This window comes from Leptodactylus fuscus, chromosome 2 (genome assembly GCF_031893055.1).
Source record: "Leptodactylus fuscus isolate aLepFus1 chromosome 2, aLepFus1.hap2, whole genome shotgun sequence".
NCBI classification, from domain to species: Eukaryota; Metazoa; Chordata; class Amphibia; order Anura; family Leptodactylidae; genus Leptodactylus; species Leptodactylus fuscus.
In genome coordinates, this window is record NC_134266.1 from 66,576,037 (window position 1) to 66,591,048 (window position 15,012).

Sequence of the window (15,012 nt, forward strand, 5' to 3'; positions counted from 1 at the left end):
CTCACAATCTACAAAAAAAACCAAAACAAGAGATGGCTGTTCACTATAGAACTAACTGTCCCTACAGCTGCATAGAAGTGGTCTAGAAGTGATGGTGGCGGTCGAATCCATTTCCATCAGAGGCTTCACTGAAAGTTCCTTCATATTCGGCAGTGCAGTATTTGGTGCTATCTTGCAACGCAAACGACAAATATATCTCAATGGGGTGCTGTTGGTGCCTGTCAGGCTACGTTCACATTTGCGTCAGAGATGCCATTGCAGTATCGGCTTGAAATTGTCAGATGAAAAAGTCCTGCACGCGTCAGTTTATAAACGAACGCTTGTCGGGCCCCGTATGTATCCGCTGATGTAACCGGTCGCTGAGGGTCCAGAACAATGGACAGCAGATGATAACCTAGCATCATATGACAGATCTAGTGCTCAGTTTTTCTTAGTGTTCTACTAGCACAGAAAAACAGAAGAAAAACTAAAATGTGAACAGCGCCTTATATGTAACAAGTGTCACGTGATCACAGTATTGCCACTTCTAGTAACATAAACAGTAAATAAATCAATAAATAGTGTTGATAAGAAGAATTGATAAATATTGTTTATTTGATTGACAAACACAGTCTTGTGAAGTGTCTACAGAGCAATGGCAGATGTATCCACGCCCCACTGCGGCCAGTCCCGCCAGGCTGTCATTGTCCCTGACAGTCGGGACAGCAGGCCCACAACCAGCCTGTAGTAGCCCGTGTCAGGAAAAAGGGGCGGAAACATCAGCAGCTCGTAAGGATCGCCTGTCAGAAAGGAATAAAAACACTATAAAGACAATGCGCCGAGATACCCGGATGTTGTTGTTTTCAGATTTGTCCATAGCAATAAAGTTCCTCGTATTAAAAAAAATCAATATTAATGACATCTGCGACCCCGTTGCGCACGCTGCAACCAACCTTGCTAAAGAAAGGTAACAAGGAAAGGGGCGTGATCCAGCAGGACAGGTAGTCCAATAGGAAAACCGAACACAGACAACCGGGTTCTCTAATGGCCAATAGGGTTTGCGGTTGGGACGGCGATAGGCGTGGATTGATGCGAAACGTATTCATGGTTGTATGCGCTTCTATCAGGAGGCGGAGGGAGCCGGCGGCGGAAGGGAATCTCCCGCCATTTTTCAATCCCTGCTTTTCTTCTGAGTGTGTGGGTTCAAGGCGGGAAACCGGTGGGGGCTGCTTGTGTCGGGCAGCTCTGCCATCACCTCTCTGCGTTCTGCAGACACGGATTAGGCCGTCCGTTAACTCCGGAGCCACGCACTTTTCTCTCATCCTGCTTTCGGGATGGCGCCGTTGCTGGGCCGCAAGCCGTTTCCTTTGGTGAAGCCACTAAGTGAGGCGCCCGCTGAGGGGGAGGAAGTATTCGTTGTGGAACACACCAAGGAAGCGTTCAAAAGCCGGGAGTATCCTTCACTGCCGTAATCCCGTCACTGACGGGCTGTATGTCCGGTGCCCGGGGGCTGCGCTGTGACTCGGGCGCCTCTAGGCTTCTTCAGCTGTCGCCGTGTTTAGCGGTCTCTGCTTCCTCTCACGCTTGCTGTCAGTGGGAGCGGCCATTGCCGGCAGAGCCTGCCCCATTGTTCTCATGTGCGGGCTCCGGCGCCTCCCGCTATGGATGGAGCTCTGCACGGCGGATTGTGTGTGTAGATGGCGGTGCTGCGTGCGTAGTGTTTATCCCCGTGCTACAAGTAGTTGTCCTATTACATGTGCACTGCGTATCCGCTAAGCTGGAGGGCCATGTAATGGGACAAGTGGCGCTGCTGTGTTCCAGTGGTGAAGCCTTCCTTGTGTTTGTGGTCACTTCTAGCTTGTCCAATAACTAATACATGATCAGTCACTTTGTATTATTATGATGCTACATTTCTTCAGATGCAGTTGCTATTTACACATGTTGGTATAATAAGGGTTCTTCTAAACTCCACTTGTCTCCTATCCATAGGGTATAAGGCCTTTAACTAGTTGTATTCCAACTATTTTAAAAACTATTAACTCCTTGCAGCCTGTTAGAGTATTTGCTGAGAGTTGTAGTTTTCAAACTGATGAAGTGCAGTTAGATGGTGACTCCTGGGATAGAGCAAAACTGTTTATGGTATAATCACTGGTTGTTCGACTCCTAAAAACCCGGGCAATTATGAGAATGATGTTCCCAAATCACTATTGTCAATCTTGCAGTGGAATTGGTGAGAAAAGCTCCGTTCATTTCTATGCAACTGATGGTGACATCAGGTTACATAAGTTTGTCAATCTCCTAAGAGTCTGACAGACTGATGTCTAAGACGTGAATGTATCTGTGTTATTCAGATAGGGACCACTGTTCTCATGTTATCTAGTTCTAAGACCATCAGTGATTTCTTTTTGCCTCTATTTTGCGGGATAGGTGTCAGTGGGAAGACCTCTTCTTATAGTTATCAATTGAAAAAACATTTTATCCTATATGGGCCAATTACGATGGGTGATTGTTGGTACTAGACTGTTAACAATTGTTACTTGGTCCTCCTGAGTGGTCCTTTCATTTGGCCTCTGTGCTGATATGATCTTATCTGTACTTTGGCTCAGTAAACTAATCATAGTGGGATTTGATGACTGGTCAGGTCAGTCTGCATCTTTCTAGGACACAAGCTAGTAAAAAGCTTTCTATACAATGAGTTTAGCTGTAGGGGAAACAACTAGAGGCTGTTAGGACGTCTGCGAACATACAGTCTACTGTTTGTTTGTTTTGTTTTTTCGTTATTCCGTTTGTAATGGGGAGGGAGGAGTCCCCAAGCAGACGTCGAACAAAATACGGAACGCAGGTTTGAACCAGGCCTGAGGGTTTCTGTAAGTTGGACTGCGCAACTTCTTTGAATGAGTTCACATAACTATAAGGAGTCTCACTGTTGTGTTAGCATGTGGACAGATGTTATTTCTGCGGCACTAGCTCTACCCATTCCATTTTATGACAGCTCAAACTAAAGATCATCAGAACATTTAATCTGTATGTGAAAACTGAACAAGGAGGATCAGACCGACTGGGTATGACAACGTAATGTCCATTGTACCCCTGTTCCCAGTGAAACATTCAAATTTATGGGGGCTTAAAAGAGTTGTCAGGCGTGTGGGCTGGGTTTAACCAATCTTTCCTTTTCTGCCAGAGCTGCGTTATACCCCATAGATGGCTAGTTCTGTAGATGTTGCTAAAATTCAGAGTATAACTTAGAGGGTTATTCTGGTAATAACTGCTAAATAGGTAGAATTCTTATTGCTTGGGCAGATTGACACAACTGGGGTCCTATGTACCTGTTTAGCGTGTTTGAACATACGTGGGACTGATAAAAATAATAGCGTACAATGCTCGGCTGTTTCCATCTGTCTCATAGACATTGTGGGCGATATATTAATACTGGGGTAAAGTATTGAATGAAGCGGCAGGATGATCAGTGTGTACTTTCTGGTTATTGAGGCTTATGAGTCACTGATATTCTCGTGACACTGTGCAGGTAAGTCCAGCAGTGTGTTAGGAAGCAATTATTGTAAAATCATTTGGGGTTTTTTTTAACCTAAGTGTATAATTCCAAGTTTCAAAAACTGCAGTGGATTGTAGTGACAAAGTAGTTTTCACGTTGTGGTTTTAGTGTATCATGGATGGGCAGACAACATGCAAAGGCTCAAAATTGCAACATCCTATTTGCCTATGAAGCCTATTGCACAATTATACCATTTATTTCAAGTTTGTCACTTTGCTCTACTTCTTAAGAGTACTTTTCGAACCAGTGGGAACCCTACGCTGTGGGCCCATGGTTAACTACATCATGGCTCATGCACAGTGTACGTATGAGTCTCATGTGGCTGGGTATATTGCCATGATCTTGGTGTTACTACAGTACTATATTTATGGACATCTTTTTACTCATACTATCAAAATCTTGGATTCATGGCACCTCTAAGTCAGGTAATGTGGAATATGTTGTGCACTCTCTCTTTGATGCTGTATCTCCACAACAAAAGGGTTTACATTGAATTTATGCACATTCTATACATTTTTCCGATCAGTTGTTAAAGAATTGTCTGTGTGAAGTTGTGCAACGCTTGTCTAATAATGCTTGTTTATAAAAGTAATTGTAAAGTATTTCCCTGTGATTTGTATGTGACTGCTTCAATCTCCTCCTTTTTCTATGCTTTACTTTCAGCTTGCAGTCTAACTGCTGCATGACCTATTTCTGAAACAATGTCCTTATTCCTAAATATATGATAAAAAGCATTATTGTGAGATGTTAATATTATGAAATACACGCTGTCATTGGTTCTTCTTTAACAACAAACTTCTAGAGAGTATGAAGCACGATTGCAGCACTATGCAGAGCGGGTTTGGACGTGTAAAAGTACAGGTAGCATGCAGCTGACTCATAAAGAGGCCTGGGATGAAGAACAGGAAGTGACAGAGTTGTGAGTAGTACTCTATTGATCTTTTCCTAGTGTATTTGAAGTTTGTGTGGATTATCCCCCTTGTACACACAATATGGTCTATGGCTGTGAAGGCGAACCTATGGCATGCATACCAGTGGTGGCACTCAGAGCACTCTCTGTGGGCAACCATCTGTGGAGCAAATCGTGCTGTGTATCCAAGGTATTTTGTGCACACGTTATTAAAGGAGCTATCATATTGGTGGCTATGACTCATTCCTTACAGGCACAGCACTGTAGATTGTATAGTGGCTGTAGTTGGTATTGCAGGTCAGTTCCATTCAATAGAATGGAACTGTGGTGCAGTGTAGACAAGTAACCAGTGAACTTAGGTGTCACTGGCCTGGAAAGAGAAAGTGAAGCTCAATATCTTAGTCCCTTTAAGGATTGCACAATATGTATTCTTGTATCTGTAAAGCTCTGCTCCCAACTGTAAATTGTAGCAGATTTGATAGAACTGCATGCAGAGATTTCCTATTCATCGGTGAAAATATGGCAAATCGTTGTGGTCTCTAGTGTACAATGTGGTTTCTGTTCTAAATGGAAACAACAATGCAGAGTTAAACAGTCCTTACATTGGTTTAAAGTTAAATAATTCTAGAATATGTTTATGTAACGTCATTTATTTATTTATTTTCCTCTTCTCTTACCACAGATTAAAAGAAGAGTTTCCAGTGTGGTATGAGAAGCCAGTGCTGGAGACTGTGCACCATAACACAATTTCCTTAGACAAGTTGGTGGACCAAGTATGGATGGATATAATGACAAAATATGCCATTGATGAAGAGTGTGACTTTGAGGTATTCTACACTTCAACTATATCCATCACTATACAAAGATGTAAATAATGTGAATTTATATGGGAAACAAACAAGTGGCTTATTTTGAATGTATGTGGAGAATAGGTTAGCATATACAAATCTGAAAAATATCCACATAATGTACCTTAAGTAATCGGTCTTTGTAAACTTTAGAAAAGAGGCTAAAAATCAAGTCTTGGCCTACATTCACACAAATTTCATAAACTTAACACGGCCACCTTAATTTCAATGTCTCTGAATCGGAGCTTTCACATGACTAATTTTGCATGTTTTCATGGATCCCTTCATACACTGTAGTGCAGGGGTGCCCAAAACGTTGATCACGATTTACCGGTTGATCGCGAAGGACGTATGGGTCGATCGCGGTATCGGTGTCTGCTTGTTGACAGCGCAGGCTGAGAATGATCTCTGGACACTGGCAGGCCGGGGCCTTGCACTCGTTCACAGTCAGGGCTGCGGCGGCCCCGCCTGCCAGTGTCCAGAGATGATTCTCAGCCTGCGTTGTGAACAAGCAGACACCGGAGAGCTGTCTCCTGCTCTCACGCTCCGCCATGCCCACAGGGCCGCCCACAAGAAGTGGGTAGCAGATCTTATCCCTTGGTCAGTTTCTAAAGTAGCTCACATGCTCAAAAAGTGTGAGCACCCCTGCTGTAGTGTGTAAGGGATCAGTGTAAATATAGGCTTATATGTTAACTGGATACAGGTTGAGGAGTGGCCTTATATAATGTAGTTAACATGCATTTTTGAAGCCTTTTTTTTTTTTTATTTAAAGAACTGGAGCCTTACCTTGACTAGGCTAAACATATGAAACATATAAACATTTAAAAAAAAAAAAAAAAAGTTATTGATAGGGGCATCCTTATAAGAGGTTATCATATCTAATCTGTAATTGTTGAGAAGAATTGTGGTTCAGACTATATATCTGATGTTTCTTGTTAAGCTAGGTTCACTGTTGCACTGCTGGGGAACCCAAACGACTGGGAGCCCATCTGCTAAAACGGTGGTTACCTGCGGACACCATCAGGTTTGCGCTGTTTTTATACTGTAAGAGCCAGACTGACAATGTCCTCCATGAAGGTTTTCTCTCCACTGATTTTTCAGCAGAATTTCCTATGGAGACTGCAATGCAGATGTGAACCCAGCCTTATGATATATTATATAAACACCAGCAAAAATGTTTTAAAAAAAAAATGCCTGTTTTTTAAATAAGTGGTTAGTCTAATGCTATTTATTTTATAGCTTGATTGTGAAGTTACTTGCTGACCTCCAGGTCATTGATTTCCTCTGAAGCACACAGTGGCAGAAAAGCAAAACTGAATTCTGTAATGTGTAATTTGTATTAAAAAAACAAACCAAACTTTGCTACATTTATTTAGTGTTAGACACTTTTTAACCACCTTTTATGGCTTATAAGAAAAAGGGGGCTGATCAGAAAGTTCTTTTCTAATTGCACCATATTTTTTGCACTTAAACAGTATTAGTAAATCTGTAGCAGTATTTCCTGTATGAACTGCTGGACGAAATAGTCAATGTAGCCTTATTAGTCTTTATACCCTCTGACTCCCATACACCTGCATTGGTTGTTTGACCTGCTGTTCATACAGGAACACGGCATCAGTGGTGCACATAATATCACAATAAAACATTCGATAACCTTAATACACAGGCTCACTTTCAGGTAGAGGTCACTATTATTTGCTGGACTGCTTCTTTTAATCAGTTAGTAACAGTTTTTGTTCCTTCTCTCCTTCTCTTCCCCACCTCAGACGGCTCCTGAAAAATACATACGTGTCAAAATTGTAAATGTTCATCCTTTGGACAAAGATGAACAGACAAATGTGGAAAAAAAGGCTGAAGGGGCATGTGACTCTCCATCCAGTGATAAAGAGAACTCCAGTCAGGTCGCTCAGGATAACCAGATTAAGGAAGAGAGTCGAAGAGACAGTCTAAGCGCACTAAGAGAAAGTAAGCGCTTTCACCTGGTATAACTGGCTACCCTGTGGCATTTATTTAGCCCTTCAAGATATCTTTAATTTTAGTCATTTAAACTGATAGAAGTGACTCTGGTTCTAAGGTGTAGGGACTGGAAAATACCTGGTGCTCTCTGTGTTTCCTTTGGTAAATTTCTGGTGATACTTACTACTATACTTTTAATGCTTGATCCTTTTTTTTTTTTTCTTTTTTTTTTTGTGCTGTTATAATAAATTGAGCTACTCACACAACATGACTATAATAAAATTGTACTTGTGCTGTATGGAAAATGCAGCACATGTGAAAATTTGGTGTGTAAGCTGTACTTGATCTTAAAATGGATGAAACTAAAGTTTTTATTTCTTTTTCCAGGTGACAGAGCAAGACGCTCACCTCGTAAACTCCCTGCAACCTTGAAAAAAGAAGAGAAAAAATGGGCCCCACCTAAATTTTTGCCACACAAATATGATGTCAAGTTGCTGAATGAAGATAAGGTAAGATTTTGCTATCTTTCTGTTGTAGCTTACAAGGCTACAGATAGATGGCGACTTTGGTTACATTTTAGATACAGTCCTATGAAAAAGTTTGGGCACCCCTATTAATCTTAATCATTTTTAGTTCTAAATATTTTGGTGTTTGCAACAGCCATTTCAGTTTGATATATCTAATAACTGATGGACACAGTAATATTTCAGGATTGAAATGAGGTTTATTGTACTAACAGAAAATGCGCAATATGCATTAAACCAAAATTTGACCGGTGCAAAAGTATGGGCACCTCAACAGAAAAGTGACATTAATATTTAGTAGATCCTCCTTTTGCAAAGATAACAGCCTCTAGTCGCTTCCTGTAGCTTTTAATCAGTTCCTGGATCCTGGATGAAGGGATTTTGGACCATTTCTTTCTACAAAACAATTCAAGTTCAGTTAAGTTTGATGGTCGCCGAACATGGACAGCCCGCTCTCAAATGATCTGAAAACAAAGATTGTTCAACATAGTTGTTCAGGGGAAGGATACAAAACGTTGTCTCAGAGATTTAACCTGTCAGTTTCCACTGTGAGGAACATAGTAAGGAAATGGAAGACCACAGGGACAGTTCTTGTTAAGCCCAGAAGTGGCAGGCCAAGAAAAATATCAGAAAGGCAGAGAAGAAGAATGGTGAGAACAGTCAAGGACAATCCACAGACCACCTCCAAAGAGCTGCAGCATCATCTTGCTGCAGATGGTGTCACTGTGCATCGGTCAACTATACAGCGCACTTTGCACAAATAGAAGCTGTATGGGAGAGTGATGAGAAAGAAGCCGTTTCTGCACGTACGCCACAAATAGAGTTGCCTGAGGTATGAAAAAGCACATTTGGACAAGGCAGCTTCATTTTGGAAACAAAAATTGAGTTGTTTGGTTATAAAAAAAGGCGTTATGCATGGCGTCCAAAAAGAAACAGCATTCCAAGAAAAACACATGCTACCCACTGTAAAATTTGGTGGAGGTTCCATCATGCTTTGGGGCTGTGTGGCCAATGCCGGCATCGGGAATCTTGTTAAAGTTGAGTCGCATGGATTCCACTCAGTATCAGCAGATTCTTGAGAATAATGTTCAAGAATCAGTGACGAAGTTGAAGTTACGCCGGGGATGGAGATTTCAGCAAGACAATGATCCAAAACACCGCTCCAAATCCTCAGGCATTCATGCAGAGGAACAATTACAATGTTCTGGAATGGCCATCCCAGTCCACAGACCTGAATATCATTGAACATCTGTGGGATGAGTGGAAGCGGGCTGTCCATGCTCGGCGACCATCTAACTTAACTGAACTTGAATTGTTTGTCCAAAATACCTTTATCCAGGAACTGATTAAAAGCTACAGGGAGCGACTAGAGGCTGTTATCTTTGCAAAAGGAGGATCTACTAAATATTAATGTCACTTTTCTGTTGAGGTGCCCATACTTTTGCACCGGTCAAATTTTGGTTTAATGCATATTGCACATTTTCTGTTAGTACAATAAACCTCATTTCAATCCTGAAATATTACTGTGTCCATCAGTTATTAGATATATCAAACTGAAATGGCTGTTGCAAATACCAAAATATTTAGAACTAAAAATGATTAAGATTAATAGGGGTGCCCAAACTTTTTCATAGGACTGTATGTGCAGTTTGTCTGTACTTTGGTCTGTTTTTGATTGGGAAGTCATATGGAGACGATAAAGGCACATGGTAAAATGTTACGTTTTAAAGTTAATACCAATGTTTGCTTTTGTTTTTCAGATTGTCAGCATGGTACCTGTGGACAGCTTATGGCGCTCTGAACGACCCCCAAATAAAGAGATACTTCGATATTTCATTCGTCATTATTCACTGAGATTAGGCACAGGAGAGAATGCCCCCTGGGTTGTGGAAGATGAGCTTGTCAAAAAGTACAATCTGCCCAGCAAGTTTAGTGACTTTTTACTGGATCCACATAAAGTAAGTAAATCCAGAGGCCCACCATTATCAATGCCAAACAATCACATTTATTATACAAAACAATTCACTCCCATAGAGTTTACATCGGACGATGTAAAAGGCCCTTTATACTAGTAATGGTCTAGTTATGTCAGTTGTCATTCAGGCAGCAAATATCCCTTTATAAATTAACCTTAAAGAGGTATTCTCACAAATGTAATTTTTACATTTGTAGATTAAGTAAAACATTTTTGCAAATTTAAGTTATTAAACATTTTGTAGAGTTTTAAAGATTTTCTCTAAATATCTTGTGGTTGCAAGTTGTTGCCTTGATCGGTTGCTAGTGGATACGACCATGAATGCAGGAACTTTCTAAGGTCAGTAAATCAGCCATGATTTCCTTATTGTGTCCAGGATATCTTCTGATACATGTAGTGTTACTGCCTGATACCCAGCCGCAATAAGAAAATAATGGCTGGGTTCCTGACAAGTTCCTAGACAATAGAAAGTTTCTGCATTCATGGTCGTATCCATTGGCAACTAATCCAGACAACAGACTGTCACCAATAAGAGAAAATCTTTAAAACTCAACAGAATTTTTAACTATTTATATTTGTTAAAATGTTTAACTTTTATCTACAGATATAAATATTATGTTCATGGGAATACCCCTTTAAGCGTACCACTTTTATCTGTCTGTTAATGTAGGATATCTATTTTGTCTTCCCTCACTTGCCTTCTAGTACTTTTCATCAAATCCAACTCCAGCAACTAAGAGGAAGGGCCTTGGATCTCCTGACCAAAAGCCATCAAAAAAAGCAAAAACTGAGGGCGATAAAAATGCTTTAAAAGGCAAAAAATCCCCACTGAGCCCAACTTCATGGTGTCAGGTAAACCTGAAAAAATTGGCCCCTGGCTCTCCTTTAAAAGGGAAGTATTCAGAAGAGGAGCTTGCAAAATTAATGAAGATCATGAGTCCTTCCAAAGTAAATGCCAGTCTCAAGAAAGGTACTGCTACAGGAAAAAAGAAAGGCGGAAAAGACCATTTAATTAATGGCCAGAAAATGTCTGGTAAGGCTCGTTCCCCTAAAAAGAACCTGAAAAACTCCAAACTTAAGCAGATGACCTTATTGGATATGGCAAAGGGTACTCCAAAAGTTTCTCGAACACCAAAAACTGGCTCCTCTACTCCCAAGTCGGCAAGTAAGCCACACAAACGGCTTCCTCCTGCTGCTCTCCATCTGATTTCTTATTTCCGTGAGAACAAGAATCGTGAAGATAGAAAAAGTTCTATTTCTGCACTTATCTCTAAGGTAGCTAGACTTCTATCTGATGAAGACCGAAATCGGCTTCCTGATGAGCTGAGAGAAATGGTTCAGAAACGGCATGAGCTCCTCGAGGAGCGTAAACGTTGGGCTTTAATGACTGAGACAGAAAGAGAAGAACACATGCGCATGAAGCGGGAAGCATTGAAAGCTCGTCTCAAAGAGAAAGCTCGGGAACGCAAGCAGAAGGAGAAGCAAGAACGACAAGAGAAACGGAAAAGGTTTGAAGATCAAGAATTGACTGGCAAGAACCTGCCAACATTTAAGCTGGTGGATACCCCTGAAGGTTTACCCAATACGTTATTTGGTGATGTGGCTATGGTGGTAGAATTTCTGAGCTGTTATTCTGACTTGCTTCTCCCCGATGGCCAGTACCCTGTCACAGCGGTGTCCTTAATGGAGGCTCTAGCAGCTGAAAAAGGAGGTTTTATGTACCTGAACAGAGTGCTCCTTGTGCTTTTACAGACCCTCTTGCAAGATGAGATTGCAGAAGACTATGCTGAATTGGGTATGAAGTTATCTGAAATCCCACTTACCTTGCATTCTGCTTCTGAGCTTGTTCGTCTTTGTCTCCGTAAGTCTGATTCACCAGCTGGAGAAAGCGAAGTTTCTGATAAAGGAGATGAGGAGAGCGAAGGATCTGCTGTCTTCCAGGATGATGAAGTTGAAGATGAGTTCCTGGAGAAACTGGAAAATTCCGAGTTTTTTGACCTGACAACAGAAGAGAAACTTCATATCCTTACAGCTCTCTGTCACCGTATCCTTATGACTTATTCTGTGCAGGACCATGTGGAGACTCAGCAGCAGCGTTCAGCTGAACTGTGGAAGGAGAGGCTGGCTATGCTGAAAGAGGAAAATGATAAGAAACGTGCAGAAAAACAGAGGAGAAAAGAGCAGGGAGTCAAAGGTAAAGAAGATGGCTCACAGTCCAAACAGTCTAAGAAAATGGAAAAGGGGAACAAATCGGAGCAAGCAACAGAGACTGAGCCAGAAGATATGGTGAGCGCTGTGAAAAGCAGGAGGCTACAGTCAATACAAGCCAAGAAAGAGAAGGAAGAACATGAGAAACTTACAAAAGGTAATATCTCTGCCCTTAGTATGGATGAAAAAAAAACAAAACTTGAACCCATTTAACATAGAGTGGGGGCTACCACTCAGTGACTTGCTGCTATCTTTATGCACACACTGGGAAGGCTTTCAATTAGTCATCTAGAGAATGAGCAAAGAATTTACCTTTTAGAAGGATTTTCCATATGTCACTGAGTGACCAGATTGTGCCAAAACGTGGTGTGGTGAGAACATGTCGCCCAGTAGCCACTATCTAGATGGTAAGCTGGGAGTGTTAGAGGACCTCTCATGTCCTCATAGATGTGTGGTATTATATACTGCTAGAAAGCCGAACTGAACTAAGCGCACTTTGGCTTTCCTGATACGTGCCTCATGGCTGGAGATAATTTATGAACCATATCTTCCCACTGTCTGAAAAGTGGATTTTACAGCTCACCGTTGCTGGGCTGTAAGGAAACTCCCCTCTCTCAACACTACAAGTCTATGGAAAAAAATTTGTCCACGGGGACCATTCCTCACAAGTACAGTGATGACACTAGGCTATAAGGCCCACAGTTCTGACAGTGGGGAGATATCCGTACCTAAACTAATGGTACAGATATCTCCAATACCGGGAAAGCCAACAGTGCGTGGAATTCAGTACCCCTCTCCAATAGGGGCATTAAGTGTCCAAGGCATAGCTCTGAAGGAGAACAATTATCTGTTCTCAACCCAATTTTCTGACCAGGTGTTTTATAAGTTCTGTGTATATGAGACTCTTAATGACTATCACATGTCTGACCCCTTTTACTCACTCTCCCAGCTTGTTCTTGGAATAGAACAGGGTTGGTCATGTGATCAAGAGTCAGGAAGTCCAAAGTGGAGGCTAAAATATGTTTGTCCCTGGCAAGTAGTTTTAAAAAGCTGGTCAGAAAACGTGACAGTGGTGCAGCATATGTATTAGAAAGTGTGAGCTTGTGCTGGCATAGAAATCAGTTGACCGCACATCACCTTTTTGTAACAAAGATGTACTGCCAGCAAATGGCAAACTGCATCTAAATTGAGCGATTGTATTGGTTGCTCCTCCCTATACTTCATTTGTTGCAGATAACAAGCACCCACGAGTGTTGTAAGGTTTGGGGGTGACTTCATACCCCCCCCCCCCCTTCAGTCAGTTGTTAGTAGCCCTGGCACTTTTGCTAGTACTTCATTCTGCTTTATTTTACACTGCAGTCTACATAAATTGCATCTTTTGTCCCACTGAGTTTTGCTTTTAACTTTCACAGAAAGATTTCAGAAAGAGGCAGAGGAGGAAAGAATGCGCAAACAGAAAGCCTCTGCAGAGAAAGCCTTTCATGAAGGGATTGCCAAAGCCAAGCAAGTATTGAGGAGATCACCACTTGGCACTGATCGTAACCATAACAGGTTTGATTCTAAAGACTTGTGACTCCATATGTACAGATTTTAGCTTGGTGTTAGAATGTTACTTTTCCAAAGTTGATTTGATGAAATATTCTTTTTTTCAGATACTGGTTGTTTTCTGATGGCACTCCTGGGCTCTTCATTGAGAAGGGTTGGGTACATGACAGTATTAGCTACAGATTTAGTCCTCCCAAAGAAGATGAAGAGGAGCAAGATGGCGATGGTAGGATTTTTGTTTTGGTCACTTAACTTTCTATAATAGCTCAAAAATACACCACACTGTGACTGTGCTTTTATGATGCCATGATATGTGTTAAGAATGTCCAAGCAGGATCTTAATAAATATGCAAGTTGATATCCACAGGGATTGTTACAGTGTGAAATAGACAGCAGGTATGTTGTCAACTCCATTAAGGCAGAGCTGTAATCTGTGACTATGGTTTACGGTTCCCCCTTGGTGTGAAGTAGTCTGAGACACACCCCTGTGTTATAAAGGGATCAGGCTACTTTTATTCTAGCAATTGCAGAATGACTGTCAAGTACAGGTTACTAAAATAATAGTGGAGAAAGTATTATTGAAAAATTGCCACATAGAGACGTCGAAAAGTGGGTGCAGCAGGGTCTGGAGGATTGCTTTAAAAATGTTATGTAATTTCCCATTTCCTTATTTTAGTTTCTCGCAGCAAACGCTGCTTTTGAAATAATCATGTTGTTCTTAAAGGGTGATTTCTCGCTGGACAATATTGTTTTAAAATGGATGGATATCCAACTTAATAAACTTGGATTGGTAAAGGAGCTCTGCTCCCCGAATATCAACTCTACTTCCAGCTTGTGCTCAACACTTGACCGTTTCTTGGGCTGGCACATGACCAGCGCTCTGGGTGAATTTCAATAGCTATGGCACTATTTATGCATCATGTGTGCTAGAGAAGGGGCTTACCGTATTTTACGGACTATAAGGCGCACTGGACTATAAGGCGCATTGCCCATGAGCGCCTTATAGTCCGTCTCGGTTCATATATAAGGCGCACCGGACTATAAGTCGCAGTCCGGTGCGCATTATATGTTATTGTAAGCGGCGGCACGCAGACTTTGCCAGCGGCCGCTTAACCCCCCGCGTGCCAGCCGCTTCTATTGGAAGCGCTCGGCAGGCGAGGATGGGCTCTCAGCAAAATCATGCTGATAGAGCCCAACCGTAAAAGTTATATTAAACTACCCCCCCGTTTTAAAATAAAACCCTGAAACAGAATGTGAAACTTGCAGTGTGGGTGGGCATTCAGGCCTCCTCTTCCTCCGATGTTCCGTCCTCCTCCTCCGGCGCTCGCTAACTGATAATGGCCTGGGCGCAGTAGCCGTAGTAGAAGCATTATGATATTGCGCATGCGCCCAGGCCATTATCAGTTTGCGAGCGCCGGAGGGAAGTGGTCAGGACATCGGAGGAAGAGGAGGCCTGAATGCCCGCCCGCCCACCCTGCACCGCTCGGTAAGTTTCACATTCTGTTTCAGGGTTT

General features: G+C 41.9%; 1 protein-coding gene across 2 annotated transcripts in view; it reads left to right on the plus strand.

Moving 5' to 3' along the window:
- Positions 1–1,089: 1,089 nt before the first annotated feature.
- BAZ1B (bromodomain adjacent to zinc finger domain 1B) overlaps positions 1,090–15,012 on the plus strand; it is a 29,681-nt gene continuing 15,758 nt past the window's right edge. Inside the window, exons 1-9 of one of the 2 annotated variants that reach the window (XM_075263908.1) lie at positions 1,090–1,432; positions 4,335–4,451; positions 5,125–5,269; positions 7,057–7,255; positions 7,634–7,755; positions 9,531–9,728; positions 10,451–12,110; positions 13,366–13,504; positions 13,606–13,724. In XM_075263908.1, the coding sequence (XP_075120009.1) occupies positions 1,314–1,432; positions 4,335–4,451; positions 5,125–5,269; positions 7,057–7,255; positions 7,634–7,755; positions 9,531–9,728; positions 10,451–12,110; positions 13,366–13,504; positions 13,606–13,724 (2,818 nt within the window). In that variant the 5' untranslated portion in view covers positions 1,090–1,313. The remainder of the gene's footprint in view (positions 1,433–4,334; positions 4,452–5,124; positions 5,270–7,056; positions 7,256–7,633; positions 7,756–9,530; positions 9,729–10,450; positions 12,111–13,365; positions 13,505–13,605; positions 13,725–15,012) is intronic. The other variant, XM_075263907.1, reaches the window with a different exon arrangement.